Consider the following 27,085-nt stretch of genomic DNA (forward strand, 5'->3'; position numbering starts at 1 on the left):
CATAATTGTCTCCAAATACGTCTGAGTGGCACTCAACTATTCAATCTTTTTATCAGAATTTAGAACACTTTAAACAACTAGGGTGTCAGTCCACACAATTTCACACATGAAAATCATTTTTGCCAAGAATCACACAACAAAATTGCATAAACATTGTTTACCTGGTTCTATAGCAGCAGAAATTAGGGACTGTGCTTCTCGTACTCTTTTCATAGCTTCCTCTATTTCTTTACTAGAGGTATCTGATTTTAGACTTGGTGAAACGAGACCAGCAGCTACATGATTCAACCTGAAACAGAATCAAGAAATGGTATCCAAAATATTTTAAAATGCACACCAGCATTTCAAATAAATAAGTATATAATACCATTTTAGCAAAATATTCCTTCAAAAAAAGGGAGGGGAGGACTCCCATGATAACTTTGGTAAACAACATATAGTATAGCATTGTTTTAAATATTTACAATTATTTGTTTTAACGAGTAAGAGTCTTCTGGAATTAGAAAAATATCTATTTTGCTGAACATCCATTAACTTTCCATAAACAAACACATTTTTAGGAATGCCAGTACAATAAAATATGCTGATGCTAAGAACTTTTTTTCATATAAATTAAAAATTTTTGGCCAGGTGTGGTGGCTCACGGCTGTAATCCCAGCACTTTGGGAGGCCAAGGTGGGCGGATCATGAGGTCAGAAGATCGAGATCATCCTGGCTAACACGATGACACCCTATCTCTACTCAAAATACAAAAAACTAGCCGGGCATGGTGGCGGGTGCCTGTAGTCCCAGCTACTCGGGAGGCTGAGACAGCAGAATTGCTTGAACCCGGGAGGCAGAGCTTGCAGTGAGCTGAGATTGTGCCACTGCACCCCAGCCTGGGGGACAGAGCAAGATTCCGTCTAAAAAAACAAAAAATAAAGTAAATAAATAAAAAAAATTTGTGACATAGTAATTTTGCGGAGGAAGAGCATTACCTTTTACTCTGAAGGTGGGGAGGAACTAAGGCAGAGACCAATGGCCCACCAAAATTACACATGAGATCTTGAGTGGAAAGGCTAAAGATGCTCCTTACAGGTTAACACATGTAAAAAAATATTATAGGCCAGGCACAGTGGCTCACGCCTGTAAGCCCAGCACTTTGGGAGGCCGTGGCGGGTGGATCATAAGGTCAGGAGATCGAGACCATCCTGGCTAACACAGTGCAACCTCATCTCTACTAAAAGTACAAAAAATTAGCCGGACGTGGTGGCATGCGCCTGTAGTCCCAGCTACTCGGGAGGCTGAGGCAGAAGAATTGCTTGAATCTGGGAGGCGGAGGTTGCAGTGAGCCGAGATTGCGCTACTGCACTCCAGCTTCGGTAACAGAGCGAGACTTATCTCAAAAAAAAAAAAAAAAGAAAGAAAGAAAACAAAAGATTACAGACACCAAATTTCGTAGTTATTTGTAGGCAGAATGGGAAGTGTACTAAACAATGGGTACATAGGAAGCTTCAACTGTATTGGTATTATTTTATAAGCTGGGTAATGGGTACATGCTTGGTTTTATTTTTAGATAATTTCTAACAAAAAAGGCCACTGACTACTGAAGTCGAACGATTCTGTCCTTCTTTCCATGCTCCCTCACTTACTGATAGGGGCTTTCACCAAGTTAAGGGGAAAAGGTATAAAGTTCAAATTTATTATGCCAAGAAATAACCAGTTTTTTAACTGATGAATTTGTCACATTATCACGTAGGAAACAATTTCTGTGACAGCATGAAGAGCACTTATTAAAAGCACTAAAAGAAAATGTTGGCTCTTAATTATATAATATGTAATACTACTTTGCTCTGGGATAGTGATTCCCTCAGCTTTACCTCTAACTCCTACTATCTTCAGGACTCAGCGTCTGATCTTCAAACTAAGTTGTCCCCTTAATAGTTCTTTTGCTATCATCCAGGTATAAGTCATTTACAATTACTATTCAAGACTCAAATGACACTAAAAGTATTTTAGAGGGGCTTACTTAGTTCTGTATTTCTCTCCTTGTTTCTAGGTAACAATATATATTGCTTGTCTTGAGAAAGAAAACTTGATAACTTTCTTATAAGCTATCAAAAAAAACTCTAGTTCTGTAGACATTCAGGTATCACATCACCAATGAAAACAAAGAAAAAACCCTTACTTGGGATCAACAGTACTCATAAGCTTCAGCAACTGATCTGCAGCAAGAGACTGCAAAAAATAAAACATAAGAACAATGAGAATACATAAAACAATAACTAGTATTTTCTGAGTTATGTTGAAATGCCCTGGGACAAACTGCCAAACCTACAAGTATGTTGTAGGCAGAAAACTGAACAACAGAAATCCAGGCAAACTAAATGCCGTGAAACATACATTTTTTAGTAGCCACATTGAAAAGATAAAAAATTAAAAAAAAGAAACCGGTGACCTCAGTAGCTACAGTATTGGATAGAGCAGCTTTAGCAAGTTATCTAAAGATTATGAGGCTGAACAGTCTTGATATTATACAATTGTCTTCTTTAAGACTTTTGAAATAAAGAAACACGTAAAACTCAAAACAGCTTAACCAATATAATACAAATGATCTCTACAAAGTAAGAACTTCAGAAACAAAGGTTAGCTAAATTACAATAAAAGAAAAACTTCCATTATAGAAAAATTATAAACCACATTCCTATCTTTTCATGACTATTTACTCTGACTGTATGACACACTGATAATGTAATGGCTTCCTGTGAACCTATTTTCTATTTTGAACTATATTAAAAAAAAAAATCCATGAACGGATAAGGAGTTAGTCATTCAGTGACTGTTTAAAGCTCTAACAAGTTTAAATGAGAAAAAAAATTACTACAACATAGCCATTAGCTCCTGCTCTTGAAATGCAAACCAACAGTTAAACAGATTTTCTGTAAAAATGGGTGAAAAACTTGAAGTTACTAAGTTATACCTGAGAGTTCAAGTTTGCTCCAGGAAGCCCAAGTGCAGCAAGGGCAGGATCAAGAGTAGGAGCCCCCAAAGCAGCCAGTGGAACAGCGCCAATCTGTGAAATGTCAAATTTTATTTATGTAAAGCTTCATTTCAGTTCCTTATACCAGGGGTTAATACTTTTTTAATGTAAAAGGTCAGATAACTTCAGTTTTCAGGCTACACGGTCTCTGGTCTCTGTACAACTACCCAGTTGTACACAACTCCATAGGACTACTGCTATCGTAGCTTGAAAGCAGTCAGAGACAATACCTAAACAAATGGCTGTGGTCCAATAACAGTATTAATAGAAACAGGGGTCTTGCGCTATATGACACCCATGTTCCATCCATTACAACACATTTCCCCCCTAAATCCTAGATTAAGACAAAAAGACAAAATATTTCAACATATTCTGGTGCTGATTTTAATTATTTATTGCTTCTCAGGATCCAAATCTACTATTCTTTGCCCTGCTGTTTTGTGATACTGGAGGCAGAACCTTTATAAAGCATTTCTCCTTTGATAGCTGCCATGATAGAACACTTCATTTGGAAAGAGTGCTGGAAGGACACTAAGGAAGGGGCTCTTCCTGGTTCCTGTGTCCCCTGATCATTCCTGTACCACCATGTCAAACCACAGCAGCCTTCACCTCTCATGAGTTTCAGTATCAACTCCTTATGCAGCTCCCCAGGGCACCCAAGATAACTTCTTTATTAGTCATTCTTCCAAAAACAAATCTAAATTTCAGCATAGATGGGGAAAGAGGAGTCCCCTAAACTAAATGGGTTTGTGTTCCTTCTGCTTCAGCCTCAGAAGTAGTGGTTGTTTCTTATACTTGTGATTCCTGTATTCATTAGAGTTCCCCGAGTAATCTCTTATCACTAGTTAGTAATTCCTTAAATGTTCCCTGTTCAAATTACTGCAGGGTTCTGCCACCTGCTTGACACAATTCTGATTAATGCATAATGTAATAGACACAAACCAGGAAAGTGAGGCTGCTTTAAAACCATCTGTAGCTTTTGAAACAGCCTCACTTTCTCCACATTGTGCTACAAGTTCTCCTTGTTTCAATTTATTTAGTAAATACAAACTATCAAACTTTCTATAATTTAACTGTTTATTCAGTACAGGCAAAATGCTGTGTTAATACTACTTTAACTTACTGTCCAACATAGGTATTGCATAGCTTTATACATTAAAGGAATTTAGAAAATTACCCAGATCTGGACTGGGCGTGGTGGCTCACACCTGCAATCCCAGCACTTTGGGAGGCCAAGGTGGGCAGATCACTTGAGGTCAAGAGTTCAAGACCAGACTGGCCAACATGGTGAAACCCCACCCCTGCTAAAAATACAAAAATTAGCTGGGCATGGTGGCGCGCCTGTAGTCACAGCTATTTGGGAGGCTGGGGCAGAATCGCTTGAACCAGGGAGGTGGAGACTGCGGTGAGCCAACATTGTGCCATTGCACTCCGGCCTGGGTGACAGGGCAAGACTCTGTCCGTCTCAAAAAAACAAAAACAAACAAACAAAAAAACCCAACAAAAACACAAAAACCAAAACAAAACAAAGAAAAAAGAACATTACCCAGATCCTCATTTTATAGGCTAAAAAAACCCCTCAGAGTTAAGTGATAAAAGTCACACCCAAAAAGCTTAGGAACTCCTAATCTTTCATTTTATAGTTCACTTCAGTTAAGAGTCAATTAGTCAATTATTTACACAGGCAAAATGATATACTAGAAAGAATGCTTTTATAAATTTCCAGTTGAGGCTCATCATTCACTACAATCTTTGAAACTACTGACCAGTTACAATCTCATTAATTAGAATACACCGTATTTAAAGTGTCTTTTACTTCTAAAATGATAAGCTTCCTATAGCATTGTCAGTGTTAGAAACACTATCGCAACCAGTTTTCTTTCATGTTCCCATATCAAACGTCTCCATCAAGAATTGCCTTTGTTTTCAAGCCAAAAACCCCTCAAGTAACAGGAAAAGATAAAGAGGAAGGAAAAAAAAAACACGGAAGGGCTCACTTGTGAAATTTGAACCTCAGTTTTCTTTCCTAGTCCAAATGAACACATTTTTAACAGTGTGTTCAGAGAAGTGTTCGTGCCTCATGGGATGGTTCCAAAACTACTTAGGATTATTTTAAGAGCCAATGGTAAACGTGATACAATAGATATTTTACGATTTTCAGGATGTTGTTAAAATACAAAAGTCTAAGAGCTCCTCTATATTATTTGTGATTTCGATATAGCTCTTTACAATACTGTACATGTGATAATGCTATCTCAACTAGAATCTCATGAGTACCTACAAAGCTCAAATATGTTTAGCTTCATCCACAATTCTGTTTTTTCCCCCCATCTTTTAAGAATTCAAAAGAACGAGTACCTGGGTAAGTGGGTTAGGAGTAGGCAGGAGTCCACCACCAGGCAGAAGACCTGCCACTGCATTAGCTGGTGCCAACAGAGACAAAGCCTTAGCTTCATCAGGAATAACTCCTGCAGAGAAACATCCTTGCATTAGAACACATTCTTTTCTAAGACAGAAAACACACAAAAACACCCAGAAAATGTCTCCCTGATACACCACCTGAGTTTGTTGAAAGTACTTATGTTCGCTAAAATACAAAGCTTGATTTCTATGATTATTTATCATTAATTTTATGTCAGAATGAACTTCAATGTGTGAAAATTTTTTCCTTTTTCTCTACAAATGGTTAAGTTTCTAGAGTAAAAAAAAATAGCACAATACACACTACTTTTTTGTTAACACTGCCAAGATTTCATCACCTGTACTCGATTTTTAAGTCATGAACCAAACGTAAGCAAGCACAGTCGGTTCTCCAGGGGTGTGCTCTCAACTTTCAAAAGCTGTTTTATGAACAACGACTCGTGTCGGCTGCTTCACTATAAAGCACACAGAAAAATCAAGATACACAAGACAAAAAAAGTTTGATTTAGGGGTTAATAATATGGTACAGTTACTATGATTTTCTTTTACACCTACCATACAAATTTTGTAAAAATTAAGAGAAGAAAGTATGTAAAGGAAATATTCTGTTGGAATCAAGCGTAGGGCTTTTGCTGACTCATGAAAATGAATATGAATGTTTCTGAAGGTCTCTGAATACACACAGGATGTGTGCATGGGAGTGAGAGAGAGAGAGAGATAGGTAAAACAACATGGCACATTCCTTACCTGTACAGTAAAATGCTTTATGTTTCGCCATGTGCCATGCTAACCATACCAAAAAATGCTGCTATATAGTGCCAGTTGAAAAGCTAACTTAGCCAAACTCCTTAAGCCAAAAATGACATATATATCTGTTTTTAAAGCCTAATCTGTGTATTCAGATAAAATCTAAGGGTCCTAAAACAAATATTTATGTAGACAATTTAAATTCTATCCAACAGCAAAAGCCCTATACAGATGGATTAATCTGTTAATGTGCCCAAGCCCCCAAAATGAGAGTTCAATAATACAATTAAACTACATATTTGCAAATACCAGTAGTATTTCTGTAATACATATTAAGAAACTGCATCTCATCATAAAACATACAATATGTACAGGGCACTTAAGAGAAACTGGATAAGCTGCAGAAGAAAACTGTTGGGTGGTATTTTCAGCAGGGCCTGGTATATAGTTCAGGCTGAACCAGGGAAAAGAACTGTAAAACACAACAACAAAAAAGAAAAACCACTGTTAAATAAAGGTAATGGTTCCTTCCACCTATACTGAGAAGTGCCGATAATATAAACAAATGTATACTACACAGCACTGTTATCTTGCTTGTGTCAGAGCTGTCATCAATTTAGATACCAAGAGTTATGGAGGGGAAGGGGGAGAAGATCATTTAGATATAGGGCAGTAATGCATCAATATTAACAAACCTACAAAGATTATGGGATAATTTTGCATGCAAAATTATGTCTCAAGAGGATATATTCAGTAACAACATCTTACTCAAATTAGTGCATTTGCAACATTTCTGGCAAACTAAAATCCTCTTGAATTTATTGTGAGACACCTGATAGAAGATCTGCATCCATTAAAAAAAAAAAAAAAAGTCATGCATCTGATCCTCTGATTAAAAAAAGACTATTTAAAAATAAAACTACAATTTAAAAATAGCAATGAGGCCCCTCACCAGTTAATTTTCATGCGTCAAGAGTATTTTTTTTACTGCTGCTTTGATAGAACCATGAAATACTGCATGAATGTGTAGAAATGAAAGAAAAAGAAACAGACAAAAGAAACAAACATTAACCAAGGAACCTAAAAAATCCCCAAATCCATTACCATTAAGAGTTCCTTCCAAATTAAGTTACCTTAGTTTTACCAATTAAGACTATTCCTTACCGTAGACTATGTCTACTGTTCTAAAACACTGACCAAGAGCTAACACCAAAGTGTAATAGCTAAATCTGGAGGGAATGGTATTTACTGGAGGTAACATTAATACAGCATATCATACCAGAATTAAATTCACCAACAAGAGAATTCTGAAATATTTCCCTAATTCTATGTACTGTGTATTCCTAAATATTTCACTTCCAAAAATAGGTCCAGAAAAATTACTATGGCCTAAAAATATTTATGAAAGTCATTTATATGATATACTGTATTATGTTCAGGGATTGGGAACTATAATACTTAGCCAATAAAAAATTTAAATTTACAGGCTAACCAAAATGTTTTACATATTACTCACATGATTTGACCCTTGTTCCAAGACCTATACTCTATTTTATTCATCCTGAATTTGAATTCTGTAAATTTTCTGTTGATGGTCTTATCCTACAACAGGCACACTGACATAAAAGAAATTGCTTAACCAAAACACACTAACTCAAAAATTTATCTATCTATATATTATAAAACCTTAAAACTTGGCTGATACACTTTAATATCATGGAGACAGAGGTCGTATTACATAACATGCCTTAACTCATTTACAAATATAATTTCTTTAGAAAACCAGAGGCAATTTCTCTAAGTGTTAAGGACTAGACATTTCACAACTTTTACAAGGTATGGTGTAAATGTTCACATTTGTATTCAAAGATTTCAGATAGCATTAAGATTCCACTTCCACTGACCAGTTTATTAAGGAAAGGGGAAAGCATTTAAATCCTGGTCAGCATATTAAATTATTAACTTAAAATCCAGCAGTTTTATCATATTTCAATGATTCGAGTAAAATTTATAGTTACCAAAAAGCAAATCAAGCAGCAGTACATTGGGAACAAACTAATTATGAAATACGCCTTAGAAAATTTTACAAAATGGTATTAAAATTTCTTGTCACAGTGGCTTTTTAGATCCAAAAAACCTGCTCATTTTTTTTCTGTCAAATTACTTTAACAGCCTAAAATGTAAAAAGAGAGAAAATGTAGTTAACAAATGGTTACACCAGGAAAACACTTGGGGCACTTGAGTGCTTGCTGGCCTTTAGTTAATGTCTAGAATCCCCTGTAGCTGCAGAGGACCCACTGTTTTTCAGGCATCTGGAAGGGTTTTGCATTTGCCTTCTCCACTACAAAAATCACACACACAAATAACAGAGAGAAGAATTTATTATTTAGAGATATTCTAGAAATATAGCAAGAATGAACAAGAAAATCTGGCATAAAATAAAACACCCAGTGCCCATTTGGCACCTAAGCTACAGGAAATCTTGAACTTTCACGAAAACCAAAATCATTGTAACCCTTGGTATACTGAAATTCAATGTGGTTTTTTTTTTTTTCCAGATTATCAGTGTGAGGAAACTTTAAGAAAATAAAATCAACCTACTCATTTATTTAAAACAGAAATAACATCATGCATTTATTTGAAGGCTCTGTAAGCATACATGGAGTGAATCATTTACTTTCAGGGCTTTTTCATAAAACTCAACATTAAATTAACTAAGTAGATGTATCTCAGGAGGTTACAATAAGGGACATGGTTTTAAACAACTTAAAAATGTTTTAAAAGAAAACAAAAGGTAAATACCTTATAACAACAGACTTAATTTCTCATTTTTAGAATTAAAAAAATCTGCAAGCAAAAATTACGGACTGCAGTATAACAAGGGTTTAAAAATGTTAATAGCTTAGATTTAACATGCTACTAATGCTCACTCTACATTTACTGAGGTAGATGGTCATCTTAGGATGCCCACATAGGTAGTTAAACAAAGCACAAACCTTCTGCATATGGTACGACTATCAAAGCTCTGTCAACGAATACAGTATTTGTCAGATGCTGTGCCACAACTGCTGAGTCTGGATCATGGAACTTAACAAAGCAGACACGAGATGAGACTGGCAAAGGTGAATCACTAAAAAATAAACAACATAAAAGAGAAACAGAGTATCAGTTAAAACAAATGCTAATTCACAAACCAACACATTTCAAAAGTAAAGCAGATTAAAAAAAAAACCTAACTGTATACTAACGTAGTTAAATTCAAAAGAAAACATTCTCAATAATATACTCTTCATTGAAATAATGTAGTGAATTGCAGTTCAGATAAAAACTTACAATCACAACTTATATTTACAGGGTATCAGGTTAAAAACAGTTTGGTACTAAAGTCTCAGAGACTGAGGGGACCACAAAATTGTCAGTAGTTTCTTTCATAATACTAATACCAGCTATTTTTAGATACAGGTAACAGTAGTTTGGGTTTAGCAACTTCCTTATGGCTTTCTCAGAGTAAGAAAGATGAACAATTTTTACGTCAGGGACAAAAGAATATCAGGAGAAAGAACATGTACTCAATAATCAATGAGTTTTCTTGAACTGCATAATAAACAGGTCCCATGCCCTGCGCTCTTTTACCCACAGCACGTAAGAACTCTTATGCACTATAAATAATCAAGGATTTCTGGCTTGGAGCACTTTCGGATAAAAGAAAAAATTTAGGTACACATGGAAATAGTACTATGCTCCACTAGTGCTACCTTGTAAAGTTTCAGTAAGCAAAAGGGCCAGTTCCCTCAGCAAATTACTTCCTTAGGTAAAGAAAGACAAGTGCTAAACTGCAAGCTATGGCAGTGTAGGTAAGATAGGTAACACAGGAAGCAGGGTTTTTTTCAACTGTTAAGTTACAGGGTAGTTCAAATTTCTGTCTTGAAACTCTGTGCAAGAATGCAGGGATGGCTCAAGCCCATACCAAAAGTTATTTGGAAAGCTAGTGCCTTAAGGCAAAAATAAACACACCATCCTTAGTTAATACACTCTAATGTGTATTAGAGTCACAGGTGGGGAGCTGGGGGTAATTCACACTCTTCGATCCACAACAATTAAATCACGATCTCTGATGAAGTTTAAGCTCTTTCTCCTTTAATTCTGACAATTTTATGCACCTGGGGTGCAAAACTACTTCATTGTAACGTTAATATAACACATCATAGGACTCATTAATGAAAAGGAAAATCCTATATTTTAACACTATCTGAATGAGGCTTCAGTTTCTAACAAATGAAACACACTCATGTGTACATAAAATTGTAATTGCATCAGATTTGGTTATACTAAGAATTTCAGATTCATTGTTGAAAAGAAAAATAATTTATTTTAGGCCTAACAAAAAACACCACAATTTCTATCACAACTCAAACACTAACAACATGATACTATACATGGCCTGAGAACTCAAACCCATTACAACTTCTGATACAAGTTTCCCTACAAGGATCTCCCAGGCTAAGCACAGACCCTGACCCAAGTTCAAAGCAAAATTAACAGGGTATCCACAAGCAAGTTAAGCCACCTTGTTATATAGGCTCACTGCTGAATATTTCTTAAAGAATACAGTGGTTTTTAGATGTGAAACACTGCTGGTATAAAATTTAACAATGTTGTACCTGCAGTAGTAAAAACAATGTTTTAGCAATTTCTCCTTAAAGAAATGGGAGGGGTCTTACTATGTTGACCAGCCTCCCACTCCAGCTTCCAAAATAGATGGGGCTGCAGGTGTGCCTCACTGTCAAGTACTTTAGCAGGTTTAGTAAGCTATGGCACTTCATTTCTTTGCTGACATCCATGTTTCCATCACTAAATTACAAAGCTCTTTTAATGCTATCATCTCATATGCTTAACACCCAACATGATAATGTTGGGAAATAGCGGGCACTTAACACTTCTTAAAAACTAGCCTCTACCAATTCTTTTAACACTTTTTATTGTTATCTTATGAAAAGAAATGACTCCAAATATGTTATTTTTAATGAACAGTTCCTTAGGAAAAAAAGTACTACCCCTGTGCTCAAATTGTATTCTTTATACTTGGCAACCTTAAAGGGACTCATATTTTTTTCCCTACCCATTAATATCATAGGAATGCTCCATTATTTTGGCTATATCAAAATCTGTTAAGTGATGGTACGGTACAGACTAAATATGAAGTTGAATACTGTGAATAAAATAGTAATTCAGAAAGGAAAATATAATTTCATCTCTCTCCACTTCAAATGGCCTCCTTTAGATGGGTTTAAAACAAGTTTTTGTTAGTATCTGGGCCCAGAATTACATTCTTACATTTAATTAAAATTTGTCTCTCTCTTTTTTTTTTTGAGATGGAGTTTCACTCTTGTTGCCCAGGCTGGAGTGCAATGGCACAATCTCGGCTCACCGCAACCTCTGCCTCCCAGGTTCAATCAATTCTCCTGCCTCAGGCTCCCGAGTAGCTGGGATTACATGCATGCGCCACCACGTCTGGCTAATTTTTGTATTTTTAGCAGAGACGTGGTTTCATCATTTAGTCAGGCTAGTCTTGAACTCCTGACCTCAGGTGATTCACCTGCCTCAGCCTCCTAATAAAATTTATCTTAAGATAATATAAGATAGAGGACTGATGCCTGAAATTAATTTTTGTTCTCTAAAATTCTGTGGAAGTACTGTTTCCAAATATGACATGTATTTTACTCTGTATCTCTTAAAAATTAATATGAAGCAGGGAGAAATGAGGAACAAGATAGGTAAAGTGAGTCCTGCATGCCACTTCTGTCCTCCAAGACTGGCTGTACAGTTTTTAACAGTTCTTACGTGTCCTCTGAGGGCTATTTCAGAATCTTCTAGGCTACACACAGAAAATCGAGATTTCTGTTGTTCACCTAAGGTCTGTAGAGAATCTTTTTTATATGAAGGCCCAGATTCTTAACCAGGTATTCATGCCTACTAACGTACCAGAATTTCAGGTTTAGGCCACTGATATCAGCCTTTCAACTTCCACCTTAATAGTGTGCTAAGTGGAGAATTTTGAGCTCATAAATGAAAGTATCTCCAAAACCCACAAAAGGAGGTGTGTGACAAAGAGGACATTAACCTGAAAACTTGACTGTTGACCTCATGCGCCCCTCCACACTACATAAAGAAATATACAGTAAAATGGTGCATTTATTAAAACCATTTTTTCTTTAAAGATGCACTAAACGCTTTCCCTTACCTAATACACTGATTTACACCTATATGACCATTAAAAAGTATCCATTTTGGGTCACTGAAAAGTTACTAATGAACTTCAATTTATCTCAGTATTACACCAGCCTTAAGTTACTGCATAGCTGTGATATACTTCACTGGGATCATTACCTGATACCTGATAAGCACTCTGCTGGGCAATCCCACTAAAAGAAAGCATGTGAAGATCTTACAAGTTACTTGGCTAAATCAACAAACTCCTGATCAAGTGGTAAAGGAGAGTCACAACTTGGGTTCGAGGTCTAGTTCTGACACTGGCAGTATGGCCTGGGCATACAAAAAATACCTATGTAAATTTCAGTTCATGAACTTGTAAAACAGGGTCAAAAACATTTTTTCCTCTGGGTTTGTAAGGATTAAGATAAATTTAGAAAGCAACTAACTCACAATAGACATTCAAACAATGCTGCATTTCCAACACGCATTTCAGAAACAACCAGAATCAAAACAGTTTCAAGAGTATATGTGGGGTACACTGACAGATGCTTTCAAATAGCTGCAGAGACATCATGCTGTAGAGAGGGTTAGAATATCACCTATTGTAAAGATAGTATCTTTATTTCTCAGTGAAATTATAGGCCACAAATTCTGGTTTAAAAGAAGGAATACATGGATTTAACAATGACAATGCAGGAAACCTCCTTGAGCAGGCTGTCACTGAAATGTCTGTCATAATCCCGGAAATGTTTCCCCAAAATAGGCATTCAGAACCAAAATGAAGAGTTTCAGTAGGTGTGGGTGAGGTTCAGTCATATACGTATTTTAAAGCACCTCATATTCTACAGGAGAGAAGTTGTTAAACTTAACCTGTCAACTGGTGACAGGTGCTATAGAAAAGAAGTAGTGTTAAGTAGAATAAAGCAGCAGCAGAGGTGCTTTATTTATTTATTTATTTTTTTGAGACGGAGTCTCGCTGTGTCGCCCAGGCTGGAGTGCAGTGGCGCGATCTCGGCTCACTGCAAGCTCCGCCTCCCGGGTTCCCGCCATTCTCCTGCCTCAGCCTCCGAGTAGCTGGGACTACAGGCGCCCGCCACCGCGCCCGGCTAGTTTTTTGTATTTTTAGTAGAGATGGGGTTTCATCGTGTTAGCCAGGAGGGTCTCGATCTCCTGACCTCGTGATCCACCCGCCTCGGCCTCCCAAAGTGCTGGGATTACAGGCTTGAGCCACCGCGCCCGGCCAGAGGTGCTTTATTTTACACAGGGTGGTCTGGGAAGGTTTCTCTGATTAAAGTGACATTGGAAAAACAAAAGTAGTTAAGCATGTCACAGATATGTCTAGGGGAAAAAGAGTTACAGGTGCATGTCACCGCCTTCTTGGGGGAAATCAGTTTTCCCTCAGTATCCATGGTTTCAGGACTCCCTGCAGATAACAAATTCCAGATGCTCAAGTCTCTTATATAAAATGACGTAGGGAGGGGGAAGATGTGGAGGAAAAATAAAATCATGGCGTATTACCTGTGCACATCCTCTTGTATACTTCACATCTCTTGATTACTTATAATACCTAATACATTGTAAATAGTTGTACTGTTTAGGGAGTGATGACAAGAAAAAAGTCTGTACATGTTCAGTACAGATGCTGTATTTTCAATTCACAGTGAGCTGAATCCATGCATGTGGAACCCAGAGATGAGGAAGGCCAACTGTGTATCGATACTAGTTACAATCAGGTGACCTGTTCACAACAGACAGAATTTTATGTAATCTGAGCCATTCAATGTTACGGGTAAATATTTTTGGAATGATGAACCCTGTAGACCACTGGGAATCCACTGCACATTATCCCTGGCAAGTTTACTGTTGAAAGCTCTACTAAGTTGATAGAAACTACCAACAAAGTATATGCAACTTGTGCAAGTCAGATTAGTTTATTGAAACTTATAGTTAAAAAAACCAAAATGCAACATCAAGTAAATAAGAGTAGCCATCTACATTACTGATCAAATGTAGAATGCCACTAGTAACATTTAACTTATTGTAACCTCGTACATTTTAAAAGACAAAATGATCTTGTATGTGGAAAGATAAATGAAGGAGTCAGAGTAAAAATGTTGTCAATTTATCTCTCTTTCTCTCAATACGGGGAAAGAAGTCCTTTTAATGCAGAGTATCCCAGATCATATAGTTGAGGGAGAAATTCTCAAGCACACACTAGCCGTCCTGGTTATGAAGGAACTACTCGTTTGATTACAAAACAGAAAGACTCTGGTCCATCACAACTTCCTCTAAGATACTGGTCATGCATTAGGTAAAAGATGAACCAGTATAATGCCTACATCTCTCTCATCTTTTTTCTAAATGCATCATAAAACTGCCTTCGGAGAATAAACAGCATTTAAAAGTCAGCAACTATAATAAAATTCTTGTAGGACTGGAAAGAATTCTCATAAATCGAATACCTCAAATATCCCACTAATAAAACGATTAAAATCATCCAATGTATCAGTATTTTCTGCTATTTTATTGTTTATTAATTTTACAAGCTTAAAACAGTAAGTCTTGAGAAAACTGAACAACAGCAAAGCATCTATTTTTGTATGTTCATATTATGAAAGCTATTTGTCCTTCACTACCAAATCAAGTATCTGTCAAAATAACAGGAATAAAAACATGTGTTTGTTCCCAGAACTCCACGGCATGCTAAGTAAATCCTCTCTCCACATGTACGTTTCCCTAAAAATTAGCAATATACCAATTTGAAACCACCAATAATCTTTGAAACTATTTTAAGTGGAAAGTGATGAAATATGTTAATACTTAACAAATATCTCATTATGATAAACTTTTGTCAATTATTTTATTGAGCAGAAAGTTAATGATTACTTGTACCATAACAAGATTCTTAGAGAATTCCAATTTCCTGTTTAGTATTTAAATGACATCATAAAATTCTCAATATATGTTTACTGACAATGACACTTGAATTGTCACTTCTCCACCAATAAGTCTTCCAAAAAGCACAAGACTATTTTTATTCCAATTGTCTGTTTTAAAAGTACACCTTATCTTACTTCATAACTTAACTATTTTTTCTTTACAATTAATCCATTTATTTAATATTCTTGCGATAGAAATAATTTTCAAAATAAAAGTGAAACAAAAGGATAAAAAGTCATACACTCTAATTCAAATTTCAACATTTATAAAAATTCTTCTCAAGAACAACTGTGAAATATCACAAATCTGTATATTATTCAAACAAAGGAAAATCTCTGGTTTCAGATATAACCCGTTTTTTGACATTATAAAAATTAAGTAATCAGGCTCACTAAAGTAAGCGTCTGTCAAAAAGAGTACGATCTATGAATTATATTGCTGGGCCAGAACCACATAACAGGAAGAGCAGTAAGTGACCAACAACCTACAAAGTTCAACACTAAATTAACCCAGGCATGAATAATTTTGTTTTCTTTCTTCCAAGAAGGCAAAGAAAAAATACTGTTTTTTAAAAAGGGGATTTAACCTATATACGACGTACAGAGTGCAGTTAGTCTTGCGTTAAGCCCCCAAAGCCAAACGACCACGTTGGCACAATTTAAGGCAGAAAAAAAAAAAAATTCCCGAGAATAGGAGTCAGAGTTTCCTAATCCCAAAATGCCCTGGCCCTGCCTCTCTACATTTTTTTGTAGGCCTGGAACACAACTGTCTTAGGTAAATGCAACAGCCACCAGCCACTCAAGCAGCCCGGCCCGGGGAAGCAGCGACAGGGGCCTAAGGAAATTGTGTGTGTGTTAGGCCTAGGCTGAGGCGGCGTTAGCAGGAACAGTGATGGTGGACGATACTCACTCCGGCGGGAAGAGGCGCAGTTCGTCGATCTTGCCTAGGAAACCGAAGAGAGTCCGCATCTGCTCAGAGCTAGCGCTCGGGGAGACATTAGTCACCTGGATTACCTCGGTGCCGCCGCCTCCGCCGCCACCACCTCCGCCACCGGGCCCGCCGCTGGGGCCCGGACCTGCAGTGCTGGGGACGACGGTAGTGTTGCTCATGGCGCTGCTCGGGTTCTCGCTCCTGCTTTAACACATCAAACACACAACAAACAGTGAGAAGGAGGGGGAAGAGGAACCGGTTCGCGGGAGAGAGGAGGGTGTCCGATGCTACAGCCTCTGCTTCTGCTGCCGTTGCCGCCGCCGCCGCCGCCGTTTCTCCGCCCGGCTGCACGCCGCGGGGGAGGGGAAGAGAGCGCGCGAGCTCGAGACCACGAGAAAACAAACGGCCGCCCCCCTCGCCTCCAACTACAGCACTAGCGGGCCCGAGCTCCCACAATGCCTTGCGGCGCAGGGCGCGTCAGCGTCGCCTCTACCCCGCGCAGGCCCAGCAACTCTCGCCCGCAGCCCGAGAAATGCGAGGCACCGCGGTCTAGAAAAAGGCGTTATCCACCTTCGTCTCTCGTTTTTTTCTTTTTCTTTGGAAGAGAGAAGAGGCACGTATAAACTTTTTTTTTAAAAAAATTCATCCCCCTGCAAAAAGTCACTTCAGTAACTATTCTTACTAAATACTGCTCACGATATGTCTTTATATACTGATAATCATCTACAGATCTATCCAATTACTAATGATTTAAACCCAAGCTAAGATGCCACCCCACCACCACCACTATAAAATGTCCCGGAATCTTAAATGTTCATGAATTTTGGTAACATTAAATCTGTAACCAATTTGTTTTGTCACTAAAACTTTCAGAAAGGATACATTTTAATATTACACTTACTAATAAGCGTTTTGTACATTTATTCACAATGAATGACTTTTTTTGAGTGACTTTTCTTTTTCTGGTCGCCCTGTCGCCCAGGCTGGAGTGCAGTGGCACCATCTTGGCTCACTGCAACCTCCGCTTCCTGTGTTGAAGTCATTCTCCTACCTCGGCCTCCTGAGTAGCTGGGATTACAGGCGCCTGCCATGATGCCCGGCTAAGTTTTGTATTTTTAGTAGACATGGGGTTTCACCATGTTGGCCATGCTGGTCTCCAACTCCTGACCTCTGCAGATCCACCCGCCTTGGCCTCCCACAGTGCTAGGATTACAGGCGCGTGAGCCACTGTGCCCAATTTCACAATAGCTGACTTTTTGGAAACAGTTTACAGTACTTAAATATATTCAAGTATATATTTCTAAAGAAAATACTGCAATTTCTCAAGAAAAACTTGTTTCACATACATATTCTTGCTTAAAATAATTCTGAAGCTTTTGACTATTAAAAAAATCCTTGCCTTAGTTTTCAACCTCATCTGAACTATTCTCTCAACTGCATCCAGTGTGTAGTCCAGTGACTTGTAGTGCCCCAAACATGACAAAAACCATAATATCTCTGTGCCTATATACAAGGTATTAATAACATCATTCATCTGTCATCTTCTGTAGAGCATTCCTTCCCTCACTGCTATGACTTCTGCAAGCTGTTAAGGCTTCCTCTTTTCTGCTAAGTAACAGAAGATACATATATTTATTATTGACATGTATCACTCAAAGTTGTGAGCTTCCTGGGTCAGTCCAGAACCTGGCACAATGTCTGTCACACAGTCAGTCCCAATACATGTGCTGGACACACGCACAAACATACCTTAATGACAATGTCATTTAAGACAGTTCACTAAATAATTTACTTGACCTTGAATGTTTTTAGAGGTAAAACTTTTAGAGGTTTTAGAGGTAAAAACAAACAACTTGCAGCCTAACAGAGTATCTACATTAGTGAATACTTCTTGGCACAATGCAGTCAAGATGCAATATGTGAGAGATTAGAGCACAAGGTTACTGAGATTTGGATACAGAGCCAACTGGCTAAGTGACTGTCACTAGTGCTTATACAGAAAATGGATGGATTGATTGAATGTGAGCCTCAGCAAAATTACAAATTATGGCCTTCATAGAAACCAACTAGCATTAGCTAGAGCCAAGACTTCTCAGAATTTTAAAGAAAAGCATATAGTTGTCCCTCAGTATCTGTGGGGGATTGGTTCCAGGACCCTCCCACAAATACCAGAACCAGAGGGTGCTCAAATCCCCTATATAAAATGGTGTGGTGTAACAGTGCATTTGATCTGTATCCATGGGCTCCATGTATGTGGATTCAACCAACCTGGGATTGAAAATATCTGGGAAAAAATTGACCGTCTAAACATGTACAGACTTTTTATTTCTTGTCTAACAACTATTTACACAGCTCTTACATCGTATTAGTATAGAGATGATTTAAAATATTTGGGAGGATGTGCACAGATTATATACAAACACTATACTATTTTACATAAAGAATTTGAGCATCTGTGTATTTTGGTATCCTCTGGGGTCCTGTTATCAATTCCCCATGAATACTCACCTCAGGACTGGTACGATTATATTTGCATATAATGTAAGCACGTACTCTCATACTCTTGAGTAACCCTTATCTAAAATGCTTGTGACCATAAGTGTTTTGGATTTCTAAAAAACATTTTTGAATATCTGCATTATATTTACTGATTTAGCATCCCTAATCCTAACATTTAAAATCGGAAATGCTCCAATAAGCATTTACTTTGTGTCACGTCAGTGCTCATAAAGTTTCAGATTTTTGAGCATTTTGGATTTTGGTTTTTTGGATTAGGGATACTCAACCTTTAATACTGAATACAATGTAAATGCTATGTAAATAGCTGCTATACTGCATTTCTAAAAACTTTCATTTTTAATGTCATTATTTTTTATTTTTTGAATATTTTTGATAGGGGATGGCTAAACCCAAGTATGTGGAACACATGATATGGAGGCTGATTGTAAACTAACTGCATGTCACTCATAAATATCTGTGAATACAAAGAATGGTAATTTATTTTCTCATTTTGAATCAGACATATGTAACTGCCAGTTACAGATTCTTAATAGTTTAACATTTATTGTGAGTGTCTACTATATGCCACACATGTTAAAATATTTGATGATAAAAGGACAAATAACAGAAGGTCGGGGTTCATGCCTTTTTCTTTTTTTCCTTAAATGTTAACACTTATTTATTCTCTGTGATGGGTACACATAAATCTTTTATATGACTCTACATTTTTCTGTATGTTTGACACATTTCATAATTAAAATTACAAATTCAAACCACAGAAAAAGGTAGTTGTAATAAAATCCTTTAAACCACCAGAAGCCAATTTATGTACAATAACTTACTGAAAAAATAGATGATACTTTGCTACAGAGAAACTAGGTGGCAAAAAGTTTATTCAAATGAAGAGGATTTTAAAATATTTTATTTTCAAATCATTTAGCAGCTACCAAAATAAAAAAAAAAATTACTGAATTTAAAGTTAGAAGGCTGACTTAAAATACCAGCCCTGCTGGCCAGGTGCGGTGGCTCATGCCCAGCACTTTGGGAGGCTGAGGTGGGCAGATCACGAGGTCAGGAGATTGAAACCATCCTGACTAACATGGTGAAACCCAATCTCTACTAAAAATACAAAAACAAAATTAGTTGGGTGTGGTGGCAGGTGCCTGTAGTCCCAGTTACTTGGGAGGCTGAGGCAGGAGAATGGCGTGAACCCAGGAGGCAGAGCTTGCAGACAGCCGAGATTGCGCCACTGCACTCCAGCCTGGGCGACAGAGCGTGACTCTGTCTCAAAGACACACACACACACACACACACACACAAAACAACAAACAAGCAAACAAAAAACAACCAGCCCTGTCTTTAAGCATGTGATTTGAGGAAATTTGACTTAATTTCTAAAAATCTATGCCAGTTTGTCAGTCAAATGAAGAGCTGAATCATAATTTTGAAGATTCTTGTAGGTCTAATAGATTAAATAATTACATTAATGTCTGTTTTACATAGGAATAAGACATATACCTAAAGACAAATGACAAATACATTAAAGCAAATAAATATAACCAATTTATGACAGTTTTAAATCACTTCAGATTTATTTAGGCTCACAATTAAACAGGACTATAGAAAATATAGAATCTGGAGACAGGATTCATGCCTGTTTTATTCACTGTATCTACAACACCATTAAGAGGCAGTCAAAAAACTCACAATTTCTTCAAATATTATGTACCTAACTCTATTCCAAGGATTTTCCTAGCTGCTGGAAATAGAGTAGGGAAAAGGAAGTGAATGTCCCTGATATCATAAAACTTCAGGTCTAGCATGGCAAACTTTCAATATAAAAACACAGCCAGGTGCGGTGGCTCACGCCTGTAATCCAAGCACTTTGGCAGGCCGAGGCAGGAGGATCACCTGAGGTCAGGAGTTCGAGACCAACTTGATCAACATGGAGAAACCCTGTCTCTACTAAAAATACAAAATTAGCGGGGCATGGTGCTGCATGCCTGTAATCCCAGCTACTTGGGAGGCTGAGGCAGGAGAATCGCTTGAACCTGGGAGGCAGAGGTTGCAGTGAGCTGAGATCGTGCCAGTGCACTCCAGCCTGGGCAACAAGAGCAAAACTCCATCTCCAGAAAAAAAAAAAAACAAAAAACCAGAAACAAAAACCACAAAAAAAACCCCCACAAAGATGAAAGGAGTGATGTGTTGTGATGACATGAAATAGGACAGGGGATGGCGGAAAAAGTGTTATCTGCTGAGACCTTACTAAAAGGAAGAAACAAGCCATTTGATTTTCTGGAGGAAGAGTATTCGAGACAGAAGAAATAACAAATTAGACCCTAAGGATACGAACAAGTTTGAAGCTTTCAAGAAAAGAAGACCACTTTTTGTGAAGTGAATGCTTTCCAGTTTATATTTCAGAGACAGACTTAGAAATCTTGTCATGTGGAAAGCGAAGTGAAGGAAGTATGCACAGAGAAGGTTCAATTAGCTCATCTTTGGATATAAGTAAGGGAAAGCTTCTAGTTATATATAAAGATCATTATCATCAATTTTATTATGAGTTAATGCAGCTGGGTATGGTGGCTCATGCCTGTAATCCCAGCACTTTGGGAGGCAGAGGTGGGTGGATTGCTTGAGCCCAGTTGTTTGAGACCAGCCTGGGAACGCAGAGAAACCCCATCTCTACAAAAAAATACAAAAAAGGTAGCTGGGTGTAGTGGTGTGCACCTGTGGTCCCAATTACTTGGGAGGCTGAAGTGGAGGATCACCTGAGCCTGGGAGGTCAAAGATGCAGTAAGCTGAGATCGTGACACTGTACTCCAGTCTGGGTGACAGAGTGAGACCCTATCTCAAAAGAAAAAAAAAAAGTTAAATAACCTATCATTTGGCCTATAAAGTTACATTATGGAAAAGTGCATGATTTCTGATAGGCTTTTGAAACACAGGAAATAACTTACAGGTTCCCCAAAATACTTTGAAGATTCACAGGTAAGACAGGTAGGGAACCACTACTGCCACACTGAAAAAAAAAAAAAAATTAACTGGTGCTTGATATTGGCAGGAAAACATGTCAAACAATATTAGACAATGAGTCTTTGTACACATCCTTAAAACAATACTAATCCTCTTAGTCCTAATGAACAAGCTTTAGTTCTTTCCCATCTCAAGCTTCTAAAAAGATCTTTGTATTTAGATGGAAGGTCTTTCAGATAAAAGAGAGCAGACAGGCCACGCGCGGTGGCTCACGCCTGTAATCCCATCACTTTGGGAGGCTGAGGTTGAGTTTGAGATGAGACTGACCAACATGGAGAAACCCCGTCTCTACTAAAAATACAAAATCAGCCAGGCCTCGTGGCGCATGCCTGTAATCCCAGCTACTTGGGAGGCTGAGGAGGGAGAACTGCTTGAACCCAGGAGGTGGAGGTTGTGGTGACCCAAGATTGTGCCACTGCACTCCAGCCTGGGGCAACAAGAGCGAAATTCTGTCTCAAAAGAAAAAAAAAAAAAAGAGCAGACACAGGTATGCATAATCCCTCTACCCACTGGACACCTTGTTTCCAGTTAGATAAATCAAACCACTTTTTGTTAGCCACTTTTGTTCACACTAATGGAAAAGACGGTGGAGTCCTTCCAATTAACACAATTTTGCAAATCGCCACAAGCAACAGGACTTTTATGAAATTAGTTGTTAAACAGCTCTTCCCTCTACCCCAAGCAAATACATTTTTTGAGGCTGGAAAAGTCAATTTATCAGTCTTTGGGTTTCCGATACCTAACAATATTATACTGGAACAAGTCCAGCATTAAACAAAAATCTACCATCACCTATGTGCTAGAAACTTTACAAATGCCTCATACAATCTGCTCAACTCTTGTAAGGCAGATGGTTTATCACTAAAGTATATTAAGGGAATGCCTGCAGTAAAGGCTTTGTGAATGAAGATGGTAATGTATTTGTTTCATTTAGAGGGAAATTTGGTTGAGCAAATTCTCAAAGTATTTGGCTATAATTTTTTTTTTCCCTTTGGCTATAGAGAGCAATAAGAAAAACCTAGGAAATAAATTGCTGGTTACAAATCCGTAAGTTTTAAAAAACTTATCTGCAGGCCAGGAACGGTGGCTCATGCCTATAATCCCAGCACTTTGGGAGCCCAAGGTGAGCGGATCACTTTAGGCCAGGAGTGACTAGCGTGGCCAAAATGACAAAACCCGGCCTCTACTAAAAATAATTAGCTGAGCATGGTGGTGTGCAACTGTAGTCTCAGCTATTTGGAGGGTGAGGCAGGAGAATCGCTTGAACCCAGGAGGCAGAGGCTGCAGTAAGCTGAGATTGTGCCATTGCATTCCAGCCTAGGCAACAGGGCAAGACTCTGCCTCAAAAAAAAAAAAAAAAAAAAAAAAAAATTTATCTGCAGATGTATTTAAAAATCAAATTGTAAATCCCATGCTCCCATTTCTTCTTCATCTAAATGAAGGGGAGAGGATAAGGATGAGTTAGCACTAGGGGACTGACTGACAGACAAAAGAACACATGGACACACATACCAGGACAGAAAAAAAGTTTAACTATGTTTATTTTCAAATACTTCTTTCATATCGTTTAATATATATTGTCTTCCAATAGCAAGGATTTTGTATGTATGTTTTTAAATTGACAGAGCAGGGTCTGTGAACACCCTAAAATTATAGGTAAAAATCTATCTGTGACCATTTTTCACAGCTTTGTTTTATGATTAACATAGAGGGAAAAAGTAGTAGAGAATTAAGGTACTGTTGCTTGCATCGTATGCACAGTATTCTCAGCTATAGTGCACATGTATTGCTTGGAAAATCAGAATCAGTTTATTTGTACAGATTTGCTTGGCTTTTTTATTTAATCAGCTCAAAAGAAACATTTGGCTGGGGAAGCTCCAGACACTGATTACTCAATACTATCTTCTATGTTATAAAAGATTCTTTTGGAGTCTTAACTGACAAAAAGACATTGGAAGGAATGCTTCACAATCTTAAAAAATAAAAAAAACTTCAATGAAAGAAAATATCCAGTAGAGTTATATGTATCTTTACCTCTAAGTTTCATGCATTTTAATACTAGCTTTTCGTAATCAAGGAATTAAACACATGCACCATTTGACCTTTTATGGTTTTTTTCCCCCATGCAGTAAAATTAACTTTCTCTTCATGGAGGAAAATTATTTTTAAAGACTTACTTAAAACTGGAAAAAAAAATGAAAGTGTACTCAAATCAGTACATTTCATTAATAAGGCTGAATTACATTAATTGAATGCTTTTAAAACGACCTTCAATCCTCATAACACTTAAAAGGTGCTGGAGTGATTAATAATGCAGGCCCTAGAGTCAACCTGAAGGGGCTCTACCAATTAAGATAATTGTATGAACTTCAGCTCATTACTTGGTGCTTCAATTTCCTTATTTAAACTAAGAGTGTAATAATAATGCCCACCTCATTGGGGTTGTTATGAGGATAATAAGTGAGACTACTAATACAAATGCTTAGAATAAATTACTATTATAATGACTATTCTACAAATAAAGAAACTAAGGCTTAGAAAAGTTAAGCAACTTGTCTAACATATAAAGCAGGTAATAGTAGAGCAGGGATTAAAAAAACCAAACCAGGTACTACATCTCACGCCAAAGCCTGTATTTCCACTATGTTGTACTGTCTCCTACTATGTCTTCTCATAATAAATCCAGAAAAATTTAAACTCACATGAAAGATATAACTCAGGAGAGTTAGTTTACATAGTGAGAACAGTTTCTTGTTTAGATTTCACATTTTAAAATAGGTTTTTTTGTGCATGTTAAAAATTATAAAGCAATAAGTTTAATGCTAAATACTCAAACTATCTGACTGTAAAAAACATAAGCGGCTTCTATTCTACTCCCTAATTCTACTCCCCTATGTGTGTTCTCATCTACTGTAATAAATACTTCCTCTAATTAGCCACATGAGCTAATGTGTCCTTTATGTGAAAAATGGGGATAATGATGCCATTTGAAGTTCTAAGATTAAAAATATGAATACAAAGCACTCAGCAGCGTGCCCAACACATAGGCACCCAACAAATGTTACATGTCATTATAGGAAAGTCAGTTTCCAACTCTCCAATTTCCTCATCTTTTCTTTTTAATTTTTTTTTTTGAGACAGGGTCTTGTTCTGTCACCTAGGCTGAAGTGCAGAGCTCACAGCAGCCTCAAACTTATGGGTTCAAGTGATTCTCCTACCTCAGCCCCTTACCCCCACCCCTCCAGTAGCTGGGACTATAGGCTCACGCCACCACACCCAGCTAATATTTTAAACTTTTGTTCAGACAGGGTCTCCCTATGTTGCCCAGGCTGGTCTTGAACTCCCACCGGGGCATCCCAAAGTGCTGGGATTACAGGCATAAGCCACCACACTTGGCTTTCCTCATCTTTTCTTTTTTCTTTTTTTTTTTTTTTGAGACGGAGTCTCGCTCTGTCGCCCAGGCTGGAGTGCAGTGGCGCGATCTCAGCTCACTGCAAGCTCCGCCTCCCGGGTTTACGCCATTCTCCTGCCTCAGCCTCCGAGTAGCTGGGACTACAGGCGCCCGCCACCTCGCCCGGCTAGATTTTTTGTATTTTTTTTTAAGTAGAGACGGGGTTTCACCGTGTAGACCAGGATGGTCTCGATCTCCTGACCTCGTGATCCACCCGTCTCGGCCTCCCAAAGTGCTGGGATTACAGGCTTGAGCCACCGCGCCCGGCCTCCTTATCTTTTCAATTGATGACTAACAACAGTAATACTTGTCTTACTTTACAGCATTATTGTCAAAATTAAATTGATAAGAACATACCCTATAAACAGTTAAGTTATAGTAAAGATAAGAATTATACCATTATTAGATGCCCCGTCTCTTTAAATAGGCTACTGCAATGCAAACATGACACCAATATAAAAAGACACAAAACAATTGCACCTATCTTTGATTAATATTAAATTAAAATCAGGCATAATGGCTCACACATGTAATTCCAACACTTTGGGAGGCCAAGGTGGGTGGATTACCTGAGGTCAGGAATTCGAGACCAGCCTGGCCAACATGGCAAAACCCCAAAAATACAAAATTACTCTACTAAAAATACAAAAATTAGCCGGGTGTGGTGGTGTGTGCCTATAATCCCAGCTACTTGGGAGGCTGAGGGAGGAGAATCGCTTGAAGCCAGGAGGTGGAGGTTGCAGTGAGTCAAGATCTCATCACTGCACTCCAGCCTTGGTGACAGAGTGAGACTGCATCTCAAAAATAAATAAATAAATAAATAAATAAATATTAATTAATTAAAAGTGCCGTGACATGGGTCAGAACAAAAAAACTATCAAATAACCAAAGCATAAATTTTTAAAAAGTAAAATACTACTCACAATTTTACTAAAATTAAACAATTTTAGTTCCTAAAAATAAAGTACAGTAAGCAGTTTTTAAGGGCCATGTTTCTTTCCCCCAATTGCCACCCCAGGCACTTGAAACAATAAACTGTTGTTAGTTTCAAGCCACAATTAGCTCAGGCTGAAGTCTAAAGCACTTGGAGATAATGATTAAGTAATTATTTTAGGGGAGGGATGAGATGGTAGAGATGTAATATTTCTAGGAAATGAGTTAAAAAGAAAAGCAAAAATGTCAGCACCTCTAAGATGGCCATAAAGTTGTATTGATGGCTGATAAATTTAGTGTTGAGTGAAAAACATGTACCTCTAGAATGATGATGGCTGGGTTCACAGATTTGCATCATAGGTACCAAGTATTTAAATGTCCACTAGTATTTCAACACTCCAATGATGCATACCTTTAAAATATTTAAGTATATGTAACTGTGATATTGCAAACGATGGAAAAAAAACAACCTCAAGTAGAAAAAAAATTGTGAGCAGTCTTGAAGGTATTCTGAAAGCTAAACTAGCACTTACCAAATTGTGAGTATAAATATGTGGTCTAGAAATCTAAGTATCAAATTTTAAATTAACAATCTATTGATTGTGATTGTTAACAAACTACCAAATTATTCAGATTTTTCTCCTTAAGTTGATGTTTAAGGATAAAGTCTCAGAGACCATATTGTGTCTTATTAAAACTGTAGGCAAGCTTTGCTGTATAAACTGTATTTGCCAATTATAAACATTTACTGTATCTCCCTTTTTAAAGTAAATGAAATTGCAAGCAGAATCCAATTGAACAAAATTGTGGGTGGGGAGGGGGTGGATAAAAAGTAAAATTTTAAAATCGTGGATTTTCATTGAAATTGTTTTTAAAACAGACTTACTCAGTAGTGT

General features: G+C 37.5%; 1 protein-coding gene across 17 annotated transcripts in view; it reads right to left on the reverse strand.

Annotated features, from left to right (window-relative positions):
• SRSF11 (serine and arginine rich splicing factor 11) overlaps positions 1-27,085 on the reverse strand; it is a 47,573-nt gene that overhangs the window by 14,599 nt on the left and 5,889 nt on the right. For 4 of the 17 annotated variants that reach the window (XM_010358662.2, XM_010358661.2, XM_030912713.1 and 1 more), the window contains exons 2-7: positions 16,250-16,471; positions 9,184-9,317; positions 5,378-5,487; positions 2,960-3,052; positions 2,168-2,217; positions 162-289 (exon numbers count right to left, since the gene is read on the reverse strand). In XM_010358662.2, the coding sequence (XP_010356964.1) occupies positions 162-289; positions 2,168-2,217; positions 2,960-3,052; positions 5,378-5,487; positions 9,184-9,317; positions 16,250-16,449 (715 nt within the window). In that variant the 5' untranslated portion in view covers positions 16,450-16,471. The other 13 variants (XM_030912712.1, XM_030912711.1, XM_030912719.1 and 10 more) reach the window with 9 other exon arrangements.

The sequence above is a fragment of the Rhinopithecus roxellana genome, chromosome 12 (assembly GCF_007565055.1).
Source record: "Rhinopithecus roxellana isolate Shanxi Qingling chromosome 12, ASM756505v1, whole genome shotgun sequence".
Taxonomy (NCBI): domain Eukaryota; kingdom Metazoa; phylum Chordata; class Mammalia; order Primates; family Cercopithecidae; genus Rhinopithecus; species Rhinopithecus roxellana.